Genomic DNA, 18,529 nt, shown 5'->3' on the forward strand with positions numbered 1-18,529 from the left:
GTCAATGAGGGCAGGTCTAAAATTCAAGGAATGAGGAGTTGAGATCTGCAACAGAACGGTTGATAGGTGGTACCATCTGATACCATGAACTTCAGAAGGGTTCACAGTCTGTTGACACAGTAAAGGGTAAGACTCTTACCCCACTTCTAAGCCCATTAACACTAGGGCTTTGGGAGAGAAACAGCTCCCACATGAGAAGACTGCAGGGAAAGCAGTATGCTAGGGGAGAGCTGAGTTTCAGATAAGAAGTGAAGGGAGAAAGATCAGAGAAAATGTTTTGAGATATCTGGGATTTTGCTAACTAAAATACACTTGTGAGTTCTAAAGGGCAGATTGGAAAGGTTTGATTTGGGAGATGAAAGAGATTGGGGAGGAAGCAAAAGACAGGGGTTGTATTACAGAATGTGTGAAAAGTTCTCTTGAACCTTTTGTTTTTTAAAAAAAAGGACAGGAGAGGATTGAAGCCATTAGCTAGACGATTCAGTTGTTTGTTCTGCTCAAGTATTCTGATTATTATATTAATCTACTGTTTAGCTTGTCTTGTGCAGATATAACTTTCGTAAATTATCAAAGATGAAACAAAGGAGATTAAAGAGATCAAAACTGTACACGGGCTCTGTGAATTCATTGTTTCCACTACTTTCTCATCTCTAGTTCCTAGGGACTGCAGTGGTTGTTATAGCAATTTGGATGAAAATATATAGAACAGAAATTGTCATAAGACGTTTATTGAAAATCAATTTATGTTTTTCATTATCTGAACAGGTAATGAAAAAAAGAGTAATCATGAAAAGTACAGCAACACTGATACTAGAGTGAGGTATCTCTTTCTAATTTTATGTCTTTACACCTAAGCTGTTTTTTTTTTTTTTTTAATGAATCCCTTGGTCAGTCTATGCAGAATTGAATTTCACTGATATACAAATCTGTATTCCCTACTGTATAAGAATGTAAAAGTAATCAAATCATAAACAAGGGCAAATTTTGTGAAATCACTATTTATACCAATATAGTATAACATGTTAAAAATACATGTACACAAATAAGTTGTATATTTTATATTATAAGTTTTGGAGAGCTATTTGGTCATGAGTACATTTGCAAATAAAATGAAAATCAAATACTGGTTGGCAAAATGCTCAACCTAAGACTTTACAACCAATGAATATCATACTAAAAAATACAATATTTATATAGTATAAGGATTGGGAACTGGAAATGCTTGATGGTGACCTCTTGTAATGGTCAAAATGAATGACTTTTGAGTTATAAAATGTATTCTATGAACATCACCTTTATTAGTTTTTTGCTGATAAGGACACTTGCGTTTTACATATCCACCTCACCTTATATGACAAACGTAATTCCTTACATCATCTAATACCCAGTCCATTGCATTGTCTCAAAAATGTATTTTTTCAGTTGTTTGTTAGAAACAGAGTTCAGAAGATGCCTACAAACTTTATTTGATTATGCATCTATGTCTTGTTATTCTAGGACTGTCTGCTTTTCCCCCTTCATTAGAGAAAACAGTCATACAAGGTCTAGTCATGTAGAATGTCTCACATTCTAGATCTGGATAACTGTTTTCTCATGGTGTCCTTTAACTCATCCTTTCACCACTTGGATTCCATATGAACTGGTGTTTGGCTACAGAGGCTTAATTTGATTCTGGTTCTTTTTCAAGGCAAGAACATTACATAGGTGGTACTACTGCACTTCCTGTTGCATCACATTATGAGGCATGTAATGTCTGGTTGTTCCACTCTGAGTGATGGTGAGTCTGATCAGTAGGTTTAGATGGTATATCCTGATCCTTTCATTAGAAAATTTTCAATCGGTCTTACAACTAATGACTTTAACACCCATTGATAAATGTTGCCCAGATCCATTATTTCTTTGGGGTTTGCAAAATAGTTATTTTTGAATTCTATCATTTATTTTGCATTTTATCTTTCCTCAGTGTTTTTATGCTACTACATTGGTGTACAATAGTGTTAGTATTTTTTAAGGGATTCTTTTTTGTTTCCATTTTGATTTAATTTTGTTTTTTCATTATGTAAAACATTGCATTTATGTACATTCAGAGAAGTCTACCTTTACATCCTTTCTCATCTATCCTCTTCTCTCCCTCCCATTATAGATAACTGTTTTTTAAAGTGTTTGGTGGCAGGGTGCGGTAGCTCATGCCTGTAAATCCCAGCACTTTGAGAGGCTGAGAAGGGCCGATTGCTTAAACCTAAGAGTTTGAGACCAGCCTAGGCAACATGGCAAAAACCCGTCTCTACAAAAAATTAAAAAATTAGCCGGGCATGGTGATGCATGCCTGTAGTCCCAGCTACATCGGAGGCTGAGGTGGGAGGAACATCTGAGGCCTGGAGGTCAAGACTGCAGTAAGCTGTGATTGCACCACTGCACTCCAGCCTGGGCAACAACTGTCTCATAAAAGAAAAAAAGTGTTTGGTTTAGGCTTCTGTTGTTTCAAATACATACGCACATGCATATAACCTCTTTTGTTTACATGAAACCGTCACATTATAAACACAGTTCTATACCTTGCTTATGTCATCTAATAATATTCTAGAGATTGTGTCATATCAGCATACAGAGATTGAGTCTATTTCACAGTTGTTAAGTACTCCATGTGTGGATCTACCAAACATTATTCAATCAGTTCGCTACTGAAAATTTGGTTTGTTTGCAGTCTTTTGTCGTTATACACAATGCTGCAATGAATAGACCTGTATATACATAATTGTACATTTTTGCCAGTAAATCTGTGGGTTGGATTTCTAGAAATGGGATTACAGGATTAAAGAGTGAATACATATAATCTTGCTAGTTTCTGCAAAATCCTCCTTGACAGGAATTATGTCATTTTGCATTCTTACCAACAATATGTAAGAATGGCTGTTTCCCCAAAACCATGCCAACATAGTATGTTTCAAACTTTTGGATTTTTGCCGACCTAATTAATGTATGTATAAAATGGTATCTTAGTTTGTGTTTGTCTCATTATTGGGCAAGGTCCAGCAATTTTTCATGTTAAAGTACTATTTACATTTCTTTTTCTGTGAATTGTTAATATATTTTGCCTACTTTTCAAACCTAGATTATTTAAAGATGTGCTTCCTCTATTAGGAATTATAACATTTATAATTCTCCCCAAATTTGAATTCTGTAACAAAGACTATAATTAATATCATAAAAAAGAAACAATAATTTCACATGTGTGTTGATACATATTTGGCAAATCATTACTTACAGAACAGAAGGCTTGCCTTCAGACCACCTGCATCACTGGCACTGTCACATAGGCTACTTACTAAACATGACCTAAGAAATTTATGTTTCTAATAAACACTCCATGTAATCCACAAGCACATTAAAGTTTAGGAACCACTGTAGTAGAAGATACAAAATCAATGAATCAACCCATGTAACTCATATGTTAACATAATGTCTAAGGTTTGTTTTTTTATTCTTTTTTTTGAGACAGAGTCTCACTCTGTCGCCCAGGCTGGAGTGCAGTATCGGGATCTCGGCTCACTGCAAGCTCCGCCTCCCGGGTTCACGCCATTCTCCTGCCTCAGCCTCCCGAGTAGCTGGGACTACAGGCGCCCGCCACCATGCCCAGCTAATTTTTTGTATTTTTAGTAGAGACAGGGTTTCACTCTGTTAGCCTGGATGGTCTGGATCTCCTGACCTCGTGATTTGCCCGCCTAGGCCTCCCAAAGTGCTGGGATTACAGGCGTGAGCCACCGCACCTGGCCATGTTTGAGTTTTTTTAAACTTCTATAGAATGTATAAAGATTAAAGTTAAAATCTATCTCATAAAGGAAAATCAGCAAACTTAACAACTCTAAATAATAATTATACCTGTAGACTTAAAAATTTTGTATTTTAAATGATTAAAAAACAGTGCTATTTCAGAACCGGAAATACCATTTGACCCAGCAATCTCTTTACTGGGTATATACCCAAAGGATTATAAATAATTCTGCTATAAAGACACATGCACACGTATGTTTACTGCAGCTGCCCCGAATGAGGCAGCCATATTGCTTGGATTCTTCTGGAATTTTTGAAATACGAGATAAAGGACTAGTCTACCATGGTGGCAATGGAAAAGGAAAATTTGCAAAGGAGTCAGATACTGGGGAAAAAAAAAAAAAGCTCACAGGGCATAGTATCTAATATGATGGATGATGTAGAAAGGAATAAAATATATAACTTGGCTGGGGATGGTGGTTCACGCCTGTAATCCCAGCCCTTTGGGAGGCCAAGGCACATGGATCACTTGAGGGCAGAAGTTCAAGACCAGCCTGGTGAACATGATGAAAACCAATCTGTACCAAAAAATGCAAAAATTAGCCAGGCGTGGTGGTGTGCACCTGTAGTCCTAGCTACTTGGGAGGCTGAGGTGGGAGAATTGCTTGAACCCAGGAGGAGTAGGTTGCAGTGAGCTGAGATGGCACCACTGCACTCCAGCCTGAGTGACAGAGTGAGACCCTGTCTCAAAATGAAAAAACAGAGATAACTCCAAGATATCAAGTTGAGGAGAGTGGAAGAAGGTCATTAACTGAAATACTTTGGAAGTGTTGCCACTGGAGCGAAAACCTTGTGCATAGTTTGGGGCGATTTGCATGGCAAGTGAAGGTTGGAAGTGTTTGGTGGAAATACTAACGGACAATGTCTTCTAAAAAGAAGTAAAGTCATGAAGATAGACATAATGATTAAACAACTGAGTAGGTCATTACCTAGTTTAGAAAAAAAAATCATAGATAAAAGTTTCCTCTGAATGATTTTGGTCCTGTTTATAATCAAATAATAGCTTTATTACCATAGGATCATTTATCTAGATCTTTGTTATATTAATCTAGACTTCAAAAATTGAAGGAAGTAATTAGTAAAATCCTAGGGGATGAAGACAGATTGATTAATGAGCACAAATAAACAGTTTGGAGAAATAAGACCATATTTTGACCATATCAAAATAGTGTTTGATATGTCAGTAGGGTGACTATCTATAGTTTACAATAATCTATTATATATTTCAAATAGCTGCAAGAGAATAATTCGAATGTTTCTAGCATAAAGAAAAGACAAATATTTATGGGGATGGATATATTTAAATATTTAAGGTGATGGATATCTCTGATTTGATTTTTACAAATTTTACGAATATTAAATTATCACATGTACCCTGAAAATATATACATCTATTAAATATTAATTTTTAAAATTTTAAAATAAATGCTTCTGAGGAATGAGAAAGATGAATATGTTTGTCAAGAGTCATTGATGAGATGTTTGAGGGAATCTGACTCAGTACAAGATAACATTTTTAAAAAGGTTTGTATAACAAGATACAGCATTCACTAGTAGGCGAAGAGCCTTCAAGAACTGGGTTAAATTTTAAAAGCCCATGTACATTTTAGAGATTCATGGACGATGATATGGTTGAATTACATATTGATAATTTACTCATGTGAAAACTCCAGAAGACCACATGCTAAAAAGAAGGCAAAACCAGCATTGTAAGGGAAAAATGTGATCTGCATTTAAATGAAAATGAAGTTAATAACTCAATCATGGTATATTGCTATTAAAATATGTGTGACACAAATGGGAATTAAGCATATAGGAAACACAAGATAAGTATGCTATGGAGAGACATATAATTCAAATATTTAATGACAATCATTTGGTTACTTAAATTAGTTATTTGAGAATTTGGCAAAGATTCAGAGAATGGCAACAAAAATGATCAAATATATATATATATATATATATATTTTTTTTTTTTTTTTGAGACGGAGTCTCACGCTGTTGCCCAGGCTGGAGTGCAGTGGCGGGATCTCGGCTCACTGCAAGCTCCGCCTCCTGGGTTCACGCCATTCTCCTGCCTCAGCCTCCTGAGTAGCTAGGACTACAGGCGCCCGCCACCGCGCCCGGCTAATTTTTTGTATTTTTGGTAGAGACGGGGTTTCACTGTGGTCTCGATCTCCTGACCTTGTGATCCGCCCGCCTCGGCCTCCCAAAGTGCTGGGATTACAGGCTTGAGCCACCGCGCCCGGCCTTGATCAAATATATTTTAAACAGACCTAATAAGAAATGGCTAAAGGAATATTATTTAATCCACAAGAAAATAGGCTAAAGACAAACTGTAATGTCCTGCCTCCTGATTTAGGAGGTAGGTTTTGTCCCCTTCAAAATAGGAGAGTTTATTATTATTATTATTAACATAATCTAAGGAATTGCTTTAACTGCTGCTGCAGCTTTTGTGAGGTCAAGGTTTAAGTGATATGTATTGGTGACTAAAATGAAATGACTGATAGGTTGTACCTGACTAATTTGTGAAAGATCAAATAACATGGAAGTGACAACATATCCTGGGAGTAGGGTAGCGGGGTGGTGAAGAAAGCTCAAAATATTTAACTACAGTATTAGAACAATCTTGTTTGCTGATTCACATAGGTATTCTACATACACTAGTTTGCTATCTTACCAATGAAGAACTAGTACCATTCAAGTGGAAAATATAAAAAGTACCTTTAGAAATCTTGAATTTAGGCCTGGCATGGTGGCTCGTACCTGTAATCTCAGCACTTTGGGAGGCTGAGAAAGGTATATCGCTTGAGCTCAGGAGTTCAAGACCAGGCTGGGCAACATAGGGAGATCCCTTCTCTACACAAAAATTTTAAAAATTAGCCAGGTATGGTGGCATGCACCTGTAGTCCCAGCTACTCAGGAGCCTGAGGTGGGAGGATCAATTGAGCCTGGACGGTCAAAGCTGCAGTGAACCGTGATCGTGCTACTGCACTCCAGCCTGGGCGACAGAGTGAGAACCTGTCTCAAAAAAAAAAAAAAAAAAAAAAATCTTGTATTTAATCTCTCAGGGGAAATGAGTGTTGTGCAGTATTCTTACTATTGGAAGGCACATCAACACTAAAAGAAATGTAGCTTAATTAAATTATGAATTTTACAGATGTTATAAACAGAATCACTAGAATGTAACCCCAATAGAGGATACCAATTAGATTTTATTTCCCTTTTCAATTCTGGTCCATTGGACATGACTGCCAGAGGCTCTTTGTTGAGAAGGATACTGAGGCAGTGCTTGCACTCAGTTGGAAATAATTAATGATTGATTTACAGCGCCTTCTATGGAAGCCTCCAGAGACCTTCACCTTGCTATATCCAATGTTTATTTCTCAGTCCTCATTTTACGTGACCTATTTTTTTTTTTTTTTTTTTTTTTTTTTTTTTGAGACGGAGTCTCGCTCTGCCGCCCAGGCTGGAGTGCAGTGGCTGGATCTCAGCTCATTGCAAGCTCCGCCTCCCGGGTTCACGCCATTCTCCTGCCTCAGCCTCCGGAGTAGCTGGGACTACAGGCGCCCGCCACCTCGCCCGGCTAGTTTTTTGTATTTTTTAGTAGAGACGGGGTTTCACCGTGTTAGCCAGGATGGTCTCGATCTCCTGACCTCGTGATCCGCCCGTCTCGGCCTCCCAAAGTGCTGGGATTACAGGCTTGAGCCACCGCGCCCGGTCACGTGACCTATTAACAGCAGTTGTCTTGGTTCATCACTCCTTCCTCCTTCACTTTCTTCGCTTGGCGACTGGTTCCTTTCACATAGCTAGCCACTGTTCTCAGTCTCATTTGCAGATTCTGCTCACCTTTCCTCCCTCTTAGAGTTGAAGTATTCCAAAACTCAGTCATTGTAACACCTTTCTATCTAAACTTGCTCCTTAGAGCAGCATGGTCCAATAGAAAAATAATGCGAGCCACAAATGCAAGCCACATATGTAATTTGAAACTTTGTAGTAACTTCGTTCAAAAAAAGAAACTGATAAAATTAATATATATCTTATTAAACCCAATATGTCCTAAATATAATCATTTTAATAATATAAAAATAGTGCAATATTTTAAGTTATTTTATTTTAATATTAAGTCTTCCCAATCCAAAGTGTTACACTTGCAGCACATCTCAATTCAGACTAGCTAATAGATGTTGTATTGAATAGCATGACCCTAGATTATCTCATCCAATTCCTTAACTTAAAATACCATCTACATCCTGAATACTGACTACTGTCACATTTTTATTTCTAGCTTGGACCTGTCTCCTGAATTCCAGACTAACTGATATCTAAGGGTGACATCAGTTCTCGGATTCCGAATGTGTATGTCTAACTTACCATGTCCAAAACTGAACACTTGGTCCCCAGATTTGCTTTTCTCCATTTTAGTTACTGGCAACTTCATAACTTCAGTTGCTCAAGCCAAAAATGTTGGAATCAACCTTGACTTTTCTTTTTGTCTCAAACCTCATATCCAATTTACAACTCCTATGATACTATTGGTTCTATGTTCAAAAGATATCCAGAATCTAATTCCATATCATTTCCTCCACTACAGTACTATGGCCCAAATTCCCATTATCTAGGATTACTGAAATAACATCCAAACTGATCCCCCTTTCTCCTCATAGCAGCCAAATGTCTGTGAATAACATAAGCCAAATCATGTCATTCATCTGGTCAAAATTCTCCAATAGCTCCTAATCTTACCCAGAGTACAAGCTGAAGTCCTTACAATGACCTTTAGAACTCTACAGGATCTGAGGCCAAGCATGGTGGTTCACCTCTAACCCCAGCACTTTGGAAGGCTGAGGCGGGTGGATTGCTTGAGCTCGGGAGTTTCAGACCAGCCTGGGCAACATGGTAAAACCCTGTCTCTACATCAAATACAAAAATAAGCTGGTTGTGGCTGAGTGCACCTGTGGCCCCAGCTACTCAGGAGGCTGAGGTGGGAGGATTGCTTGAGCCCAGGAGGTTGCAGTGAGCCAAGATCAGGCCACTACACTCAACCTGGGTGACACAGTGAGGTTCCGTTTAAAAAAGAAAGAAAGAAAGAAAATAACTCTACAGGATCTGGCCCCCTGTTACTTTTCTGACTTCATCTCCCACTATTTCCCTTGCTTATTCCATTCTAGCCACCCCCTCTTCCTTGAGAAGGTCCATCATGGTCTTTCTTGAGGGCCTTTCTTTGGATTTGCTGTACCCTCAACTATCTCCATGGCTCTCTACCCCACCTACCACCCCCTTGTTTTTTTGAGACAGTGTCACCTGTTGTCTAGGCTAGAGTGCAGTGGTACAATCTGGGCTCACTGCTTTGGCCTCCTGGGCTCAAGTGATCCTCCCCCCTCAGACTCTGGAGTAGCTAGCTCCCGCCACCACACCCAGCTAATTGTTTTTGTTTGTTTGTTTGTTTTAGTAGAGACAAGGTTTCGTCATGTTGCCCAGGCTGGTTTCGAACTCCTGAGCTTAAGCGATCTGTCCCCCTCAGCCTCCCAAAGTGCTGGGATTACAGGTGTACACCACCCCACCCAGCCTTCTCATCTTTTTCAAGTCTTTGCTGAAATATCTTCTGAAAGAATCACTTGAATAAGTGAATGACATGACATGAATGAATGATTGGTATGACGAGATATGACAGAATAGGTGCCATAAGGAAGAGTCAGAGCACTAGTGCCCAATGCTTGCCCTTCTAATAGAAGTTAACACAAATCTAACTTTCAATATTGATTGAGCACCCATTATGTAAAATAGACATGTATATGATTGGCTGCTATCAGTGAAGGGAAACATTGAAATAATCTTGTTGCTTTGGAAGGTATTCTTGAACATTTTCAGCACATACAAATAGCTGACTTCCTTAGTCACTGAGAAGGCAGTATCCCTTAACAAACAGGAATAGCTTCAGATACCCCAGGGCTTCCCCCTCCTAGGCAATCAGCATCTACACACATAATCCCTCAATCCAGGCAGTATTTAAATCACTGCACAATTAGAACACTTACTTCTAGTCATTACTCTTAATTTGATGGGTAACTAAATCACTTACTGCCTCAATTCTTTTATCCCTATGATAAAATGTCTAATTTCACCTGGTTCCCAATTCAGGTTGAGATAACAGGACAACATGCACTTGGCTGTTAGAAGTTGGCAGAATGTATGCATTACAGAACTTAAGAAAAAATCTTTTTTAAAGCTAAGATTTCTAAACGAGGGCTATTTAAAACTCATCTTCAGTTTGTAGTAGACTTTAGGTCTTTAGTCTCTCCTTTTATATACATATTCTTTTAGAGATAATTGTCAGCAATCATGCTTGGACAAAAAATTGTATTACAGGTAACTGTTTTTCCTCTCTTCCTTTCTTTTCTCTTCTCCGCACATAAATATGAAACCTGAGTAATCAACCAGAGACATTGAAATGTGTAGTTCACTCCAGGAATGGATTTGAGCGTTGGAGGGTAGGGAGAAGAATACAAAGGATCGAGGGAGCATATGTAGGGGAAACAAGTAAAGATAGTAATGCTAAATTTATAAACACTGCTCAATTCAATCCAAAAAGCGTTTATTGAGTGCAGAGCTCTGTGCTGGTCATTTTAGTAAAACCAAGATGAGCAAGACTCATGATGATTCTCTGTCATCAAGGACCTGGGAGTATGAGCTGAACTAAGACGCACACAAATTATTAAAATATGGTGCAGGGTACCCTATTTTAATAGGGTACATAAAGGAAGTCCAAGGAGAAATAAAGCTGACATTAAGAACGTTTTAATATGCCAGGGCAGTTACATATATTAACAACCCTTCCAAAAATTCCAGGTAGGCTCAGGGAGGATAGGAAACTTGTCATTAAAGCTAGAAAGTTGGTGTAGTCTGACATTGTCCCTAACCTAGGTTCTGAAGCTCAAGCTCCTTTCAGAACGCTACTGTTAAAGGGAAGCCCGAAGGAGTCGGGGGAGGGGAGTACGTTTTGACTGGATGTGTCTCGGTTGCCGTGGAGGGAACAGGAGGTCAGAAAAGCCATTTGGAGGCAGCGTGTGCGATAGGACTAGAAGGATGAACCGGAGATTGAGTGGGAACCAGTGGAGGGAAGAGGGAGGGACTTTTCAGGCTAAGGAAGTAACAAGAGCAATTAGCTCCTCTCATAATTCCTTGAGTCGAGGAGTTAACGTAGGTAGAAAAACTGGCGTCCGCCCCCCCACCACCCTCCACCCCTGGAACTTTTCCATTGGAGCTTTTAGGTGTTCGCCAATTTCACCATTAGGTGTGTTATTTTTGTAACTTGAAGGAAAAAACAAAAAACTCATGTTTTAATAGCACTGGATTCCTCGGACGGAGGGTGGGGGTCCGGCCAGGAGCCTCTGGCACATTCCGTCCCTTCTACCCCTCAGCTCGGCCGCCACCTGCGAGCCATTGATGTGCGGGAAGGGCGCTCCCTACGGCGGGATCCTCGCGGGTCGGAGGCCGGTCCCAGGCCTGGCGGGGGTTGACCCCGGAGGGCTGGGCCGGGGCGGGACCCCAGACGCACCTGCCCGCGAGGCGGCTGCGCGGACAGACGTTCCAGCCCCTCCCGCCTCGCCGTGTGTTTACGTGGAGACGAAGATGGCGGCGGCGGCGGCGGTGACGGCGCTTCCCGTGCGGCTGAGGGCGATCAGCCAGTGAGCGCCGAGACTGTTTCCACTTCGGGCGGGGGAGCGCCGGCCTGGCTCGGCTCTCTGGGCAGCGGAGCTTGCTGTCCCACCTCCGTCGAAACCGACCTTTCTCCGACCACCCCTCAACCCCTGTTTTCCCCTGCCTTCCTTGCAGAGGCCATGGAGGACGAGGAGAGACAGAAGAAGCTGGAAGCCGGCAAAGCCAAGGTAGGAGAGCCCGAGGCAACTGGGCCTGCAGTGGGAGGCGATGGCTAGCAATGGGTGGGAGGGGGTCTGGGAAGCTGAGTTCGCTGCAGCCTCAGTGCACTGCCGGAGAGGGAGGTGCTGCAGGGTCTGCATCTCTCCTCGCCCTCCTCCTTTCCCCTTTTTCCAGTTGGGGGACAAAGCCTTGTGCTGCTAGCTAGCTGATAATACTTCCGTGAGGATTGAATGTTGTGCCTTCTTTCTCGTGAATGTCCAAATAAAACTCCCCTTTTACTGTATTGCTGTAAACTAGTGTTTAGTTGCTTCTAAACCTCCGACCTTTCATTTTTTAAGGAGTTTTCTGGGTGGTGCAGGCATTGTGTTTTCCAGGGTGGGGATTTAGGGCTTTTCTTTACTGGGTTGGGGATTTGTGCGCTGATCATCGGCTTGTCTTCCTTAGGTGGCACGCTGGCACTCTTGGGTGTGTGTGATTGGCCTGTGACAGCTGTCTCAGCAGTGGCTTGTGTGTGCCACAAGTGCCAGCTGTGAACTTGGCTTTAGGGGCGTTTTTAGAAGCGTGTCTTTGTATGTTTGTACTTGAAGGTCTTTGTCATGGCATGCGCTTTTGTGTCGTATGGAATGTTATTGCAGTCTGTGAATGGAACTTCTGGGGACCGAAAGGTTCCATATGCCTAGTAACACCTATAGAATTCCTGCTTTAAGTAATTTAGTTGTTATATATCTCTCTGGCGAATCCTGATTATGCGTGTGCGTGTGTGTGTATATGTGTGTGTACGTGTATGGAAAAGCCTGTAAAGCAAACAATACAATACACAATTATACAGAGGCATCGTTCATTGGGCTTCATGAGAAATTTAACATATACAAAATATAAGCTGCGTAGCATATTTCTTTTAAAAATTACATATTTGAGCGTATATTTTGTCTGGGCTCAAAAGCCCCCTTCCTCCCTTCAATGAAGTCTTCTTTTATAGATTATATTCTTTTTAGAGATAATTGTTAGCAGTCATACTTGGACAAAAAATTGTATTACAGGTAACTGTTTTTCCTATCTTCCTTTCTTTTCTCTTCTCCGCACATAAACAAAGGAACCCAGGTTGGTGATTTATTAGCAATGAAGGGCCATACCGCAGAGATGCAGTGATAGAAGCTCAACACAAGTTTGTTAAATGAATATAAATGTAAAAACTAGCTTCATATTTCTAAAATATAGTTGACTTTCCTATAGGATCCCTCTATTTAAGGTCAAGATTTAAATGCTTGTATATAGCCAGGTAAATTTTTACTTTCGAATCTATAAATGGTGGGAAAGGGTAATCAGGGTACCTTTAGAAGCCCAAGCGCTTACACTTGTGCAGTCTGAGGGGCTGAGCAAGCTCTGTGCATCTAAGGAAGTAGTGGAGATGAAGTGTGTGCCACCTCCAAAAGCACTGAAGATCTAATTAGATATCTTATTTGCCTGTTACCTCAGAATTTTTATTGCCTGCCCCCAGAAATATCTTTCCTAAATATATGTGAAGCAGTCCTACAAAACATGGTTTACTTTGGACATACACATTTCATAATAGAGGATTTATTTAAATTGCTTGCAGTTGTAGTTGATTTGGCAAAATACAATTCTAGTTTCTTTGTGTGTTTCTTTGTCTTTCAAAATTCTGCGTATGGGGTAAAAACCAACATGTTTAAGATGAATTTTTGTTGTAAAAGATTACCTTCTTTTAGAATTTAGTCCTTTTTCCAGTAAGATAGAAATCTATGAGACTTGTAAGGCAAGGTATGTTTGCTGCAACATTAACTATACAATGTAAAAATGCTGACATTGGGAGCCTGGGGCGAGAGGATCGCTTGACCCCAGGAGTTCAAGACCAACCTGGGCAACATAGACTCCACAAAAAATTATAAAAAAAAAAATAGCTGGGCATGGTGGTGTGCGCCTGTATGTATTCCCAGCTACTCGGAAGTCTAAGGTGGGAGGATCACTTGAGCCCAGGAGTTCGAGGCTGCAGGGAGCCATCATCATGCCGCTGCACTTCAGCCTGGGCAACAGAATGAGATCCTGTTTCAAAAAACAAACAAACAAACAAAAAAACCCTGGAAATAACTTTTAAAGACAACATGAAGAGAATCATTTTCTAAGTTATATAAACATGATGGAATATTTTAAAGCCATTAAGATTATGAAGATTGCTAGGAATATGAAAAATAGTGTGGAAAGGGCATTATCAAAAATAACGTACACATTATTTCATTTGTATAAACGTGTGCTTTCAGATTAGAACTGAAAAACTCTGGATTATAATGTCATTCAGCAAACCTATATTGAACCCCCATTTTATACCTAGAGGTGGTGACAGTGTCTGCTCTCAAGTTGCTCACTGTTTAGTGGGAGAGACAGACTCTGGGTGATAAGTACAAAGAGGGATGAGCTGCAGTGGGATTTGGGGGATATTTTTCCAGATTTTGTTAAAGTGTTTTAAATGCTACAATCTCATTTTATAGAATTACTAATAAGGCTCTTACTATTGATATTAATGCACCGTAATATAATGCCTTTCAAATAGTAGTTATATGTATTTGCTTAATGAATGAGCAGAATGATTACTGAGTCATTAATAAGTGTTACTTTACTAGCATGGTTGTAATTTAATAACAGTAATCTAGAATTCTCTTAATGTGAATTCCATATTCCTGGTATCAGAAATAACTTTAAATGATCATTTTCCAAAGTTTATCTGAGACTTCATTCTCCAAATGTCTCATTTGTTCACTGGACTTAAGTATTGTATTTGATAATCTAGTTTCACAAACCACAACTTATAAGTCTTTTGGGGGGTAATTTATTGGTAAACGGTTCCACTGAAAAATTCCCTTTCTGTGTCTAAACCTTATAAATGATGACTTCTTAAATAGCTTGTCATGTATGTGGTATAATATATAGTATACTTTATAAAATATTTTATACTACCCCAAATCTGTAATAATGGGTTAATAAATTGTGGTATTTAAAATAATTCTACAAAGACTTTTTGAGTTCAGAAAATGCCCACAAATAATGCCAGGTTAAAAAGAAAAAAGTTACCAGAAAAAGGTATATGTACATGTTTAAATATCAAGACACCTGAAGCACCAAGATATAAATTGTGGTTATCTCTGGGTTGTGGGTTATAGGCTATTTTAATTTTCTTTACACTTTTAGTAAATTCCAAATTATTGATACAATATATCTCTTTTATGCCCAGAAAAGAAGGATCAAGTGCCTTTTTTTTTTTTTTTTTTTTTTTGAGACAGGCTGTCTCCCAGGCTAGAGTGCAGTGGCACGATCTTAGCTCACTGCAGTCTCCACCTCCCAGGTTCAAGTGATTCTCCTGCCACAGCCTCCCGAGTAGCTGGGATTACAGGCATGTACCACCACGCCTGGCTAATTTTTGTATTTTTAGTAGAGATGGGGTTTCACCATGTTGGACAGGCTGGTCTCAAACTCCTGCCCTCAAGTGATCTGCCTGCCTCGATGTCCCAAAGTGCTGGGATTACAGGCATGAGCCACTGCACTCAGCCTCAAATGCCATTTTTAAAAAACCATGAAGGCGGCTGGGCGCAGTGGCTCAAGCCTGTAATCCCAGCACTTTGGGAGGCCGAGACGGGCGGATCATGAGGTCAGGAGATCGAGACCATCCTGGCTAATACGGTGAAACCCCGTCTCTACTAAAAAATACAAAAAACTAGCCGGGCGAAGTGGCGGGTGCCTGTAGACCCAGCTACTCGGGAGGCTGAGGCAGGAGAATGGCGTGAACCCGAGAGGAGGAGCCTGCAGTGAGCTGAGATCCGGCCACTGCACTCCAGCCTGGGTGACAGAGCAAGACTCCGTCTCAAAAAAAAAAAAAAAAAAAAAAAAAAAAAACCATGAAGGCTTATTAAATATATTATATTAAACACATGTTTTAGTGTATGACCATTATCCAGAACAGGAAAATGAGGCATAGAATAACTTATGTTTCCTATTTTAGTGTAGGCCTGGAATTGTAATTGTTATTTCAGTGCAGTGTATTATATAGTTGGGATTATACTGTTAGACATTTTATAGATCTCCTGTTTTTGTTGTTCTTCTTTCCTTGCTGTTAGTTCTTATTGCTATGGGAATGCTCTTACTCTTCAGCTGCCTCTTTTCCTAATTTGCTGTTTTAGGTTTGCTACAAGTAAACCCAGAACTGAGCTTGATAGAATACTATGTAAAAAGAAAACAACAACAAAAAAACAAAGACCTTAGGCGGGGTGTGATGGCTTACACCTGTAATCCCAACACTTTGGGAGGCTGAGGTGGGAGGATCGCTTGAGCCCAGAGGTTCTAGACCAGCCTGGACCATGAGACCCCATCTCTAAAAAGAAAAAAGTAAAAAAAACAAAACAGGCAGGGTGCAGTGGCTCACGCCTGTAATCCAAGCACTTTAGGAGGCCGAGGTGGGTGGATCACTTGAGGTCAGGAGTTCGAGACCAGCCTGGCCAACATGGCAAAACCTCGTCTCTACTAAAAAATATAAAAAATTAGTCGGGCGTGGTGGCGGGCACTAATCCCAGCTACTGAGGAGGTGGAGGCAGGAGAATCACTTGAACCCAGGAGGTGGAATTTGCAGTGAACTGAGGTTGTGCCACTGCACTCCAGCCTGGATGACAGAGCAAGACTCTATCTCAAAAAAAACAAACCAAAACAAAAACGGAGACCAGTGGAGCTTGCCCAGTGGGCTTTAGGGCAATTTAGTTTTTCTGCTGCTTGTTGGTTATTTTGGTTTACTATTGGGTCTCAGCTATTTCCTCAGTATTGATGTTGCAAGAAGCATGACCCTGGGAGATGTAAGACATTACTGCATTATGTATTAAGTAAATATTTTCAGAGCTAGGCTAACTCCCTCTACAGTGTTTTGACAGGGATGGCACTACATAGGTTGTCCTTGTGTTGAACCAAACTATTTTAACTCTGCTTTAAATGACTTCATTTTTTCCCAAGTATAATTATTCATGTCCCGTAAAGAAAGTATTGTAATTTAAGTGAACAGAATTAGAGGACAGTTGTATATTTAATATAAAATTATTACTCTTGTAAATTTGCATTAGGTATACTTTTTTTAAGTTATTCAGTATTTTATATAATGTGCATTATTTGCTGAAGAATAAAAAATTATTGCCTATTATATTCAGTAATTTGTAATTACATGACTTTTGTTTAACAAGCATTTTCAGTGTGAAGAGTAGTTCCAATTGTGTACCAAAAAAAGGATGGTGCTTCATGCAAGCTGTGTATGGATTATTGATAGCAGGACTTTTCAATTACTGTTTCCACTGTGATAGACAAAGCTGGTTATGGTGTAAAACTGTTCTTTGCATGTTTCAGATAATGTGTTCCACAGCTAAGAAAGTGTTTTCCCTTCCTGTTTTAAGCATTCTAGTTTTTTATACTTACATGTGACAGAGCTTACTTAGCATTCGGAGTAGATGCAGCAGTTTGATAACCTTCATCAACATTTATTGTGCCAATGGTACATTGCCTATGACTTAAAACTAATTCATGACCTTCAGGCTTTTTTTTTTGTTTTTTTGTTTGAGACAAGGTCTCGCTCTGTTGTCCAGGATGGAGTGGCAGCCTGCCTCGACCTCCTGAGCTCAAGTGATCCTTCTGCCTCAACCTCCTGAGCCCCTGGGACTACAGATGTGCACCACCACACCTGGCTAATTTTTTAAAATTTTTCGTAGAGATTGGATTTCACCATGTTGCCCAGGCTGGTGTTGAATTCCTGGGCTCAAGCGATCCTCCTGCCTTAGCCTCCCAAAGTGCCAGGATTATAGGTGTGACGCACTGCACCCAGCTCAGGCTTTGTCAGAATGAAGCAAAACATGGTGTTTAGAGAGAGAATGTGGAGGAAGGAATGTGATGCCCTGTCAGTGAAACTGAAAGTTGAATGATAGCTCATGGAAAGAGGAAGTGAAAAAGATAGGATACATCCAAGTGATTGAAATATGACAAGAACAGAACAAAAGTTTTTTTCAAACAAAAACATCTCTCATTTTATAAATAAAAAGATTCATAGTAAAAACTATGACTACAAAATGTCTATTATAGGCTACTGAATATTGAAATGTAAGTGAATTTCTTCTAATATAGCTAGAAAAGGTTATGGTAAATTGTTAAAACAATAAGGGACATTGTTTATATTTATTTCTTAGTAAGGTTCCACTAAAATTAAGATTAGTCAATTTATATAATTGGTTAACATTCATTTAAAAACTTTAATTTGAAAAAGCTGCGGAATTTTTCAAAACTTATTTATAAAAGCGGTTTGGCATCTGGGGGGCGGGGGTGTGTGTGTGTGTGTGCTGGAGAGAGGGAGAAAGAGAATTTATAATATTGCTCTCTGGCCTGGTAGAAATGGCACTAGGACTTTGGAGACATTTGTTTGCTCGTTTGTTCAACCAACGTTTTTGAACGCCTACGACTGCAGCTATGAACTTTTACTTAGCAAGCTTTTTTTCCCGCCCCTTCCACCCCCACCCTCGCCCCCCGCCAAGATGGAGTCTCGCTTTGTCGCCCAGGCTGGAGTGCAGTGGCACGATCTTGGCTCACTGCAATCTCTGCTTCCCAGGTTCCAGCTATTCTCCTGCCTCAGCCTCCCGAGTAGCTGGGACTATGGCGCCTGCCACCACACCTGGCTAGTTTTTGTATTTTTAGTAGAGACAGGGTTTCACCATATTGGCTAGGCTGGTCTCGAACTCCTGACCTTGTGATCCGTCCGCCTTGGCCTCCCAAAGTGCTGGGATTACAGGCG

At 40.1% G+C, this 18,529-nt stretch overlaps 1 protein-coding gene across 14 annotated transcripts in view; it reads left to right on the top strand.

Annotated features, from left to right (window-relative positions):
- The first annotated feature begins 11,453 nt into the window (after positions 1–11,453).
- Positions 11,454–18,529, top strand: part of AKAP9 (A-kinase anchoring protein 9) — a 171,522-nt gene continuing 164,446 nt past the window's right edge. For all 14 annotated transcript variants that reach the window (XM_050782816.1, XM_050782819.1, XM_050782824.1 and 11 more), the window contains exon 1: positions 11,454–11,720. In XM_050782816.1, coding sequence (XP_050638773.1) covers positions 11,673–11,720 — 48 coding nt within the window. In that variant the 5' untranslated portion in view covers positions 11,454–11,672. The remainder of the gene's footprint in view (positions 11,721–18,529) is intronic.

Source organism: Macaca thibetana, chromosome 3 (genome assembly GCF_024542745.1).
Source record: "Macaca thibetana thibetana isolate TM-01 chromosome 3, ASM2454274v1, whole genome shotgun sequence".
In the NCBI taxonomy this organism is placed as follows: Eukaryota; Metazoa; Chordata; class Mammalia; order Primates; family Cercopithecidae; genus Macaca; species Macaca thibetana.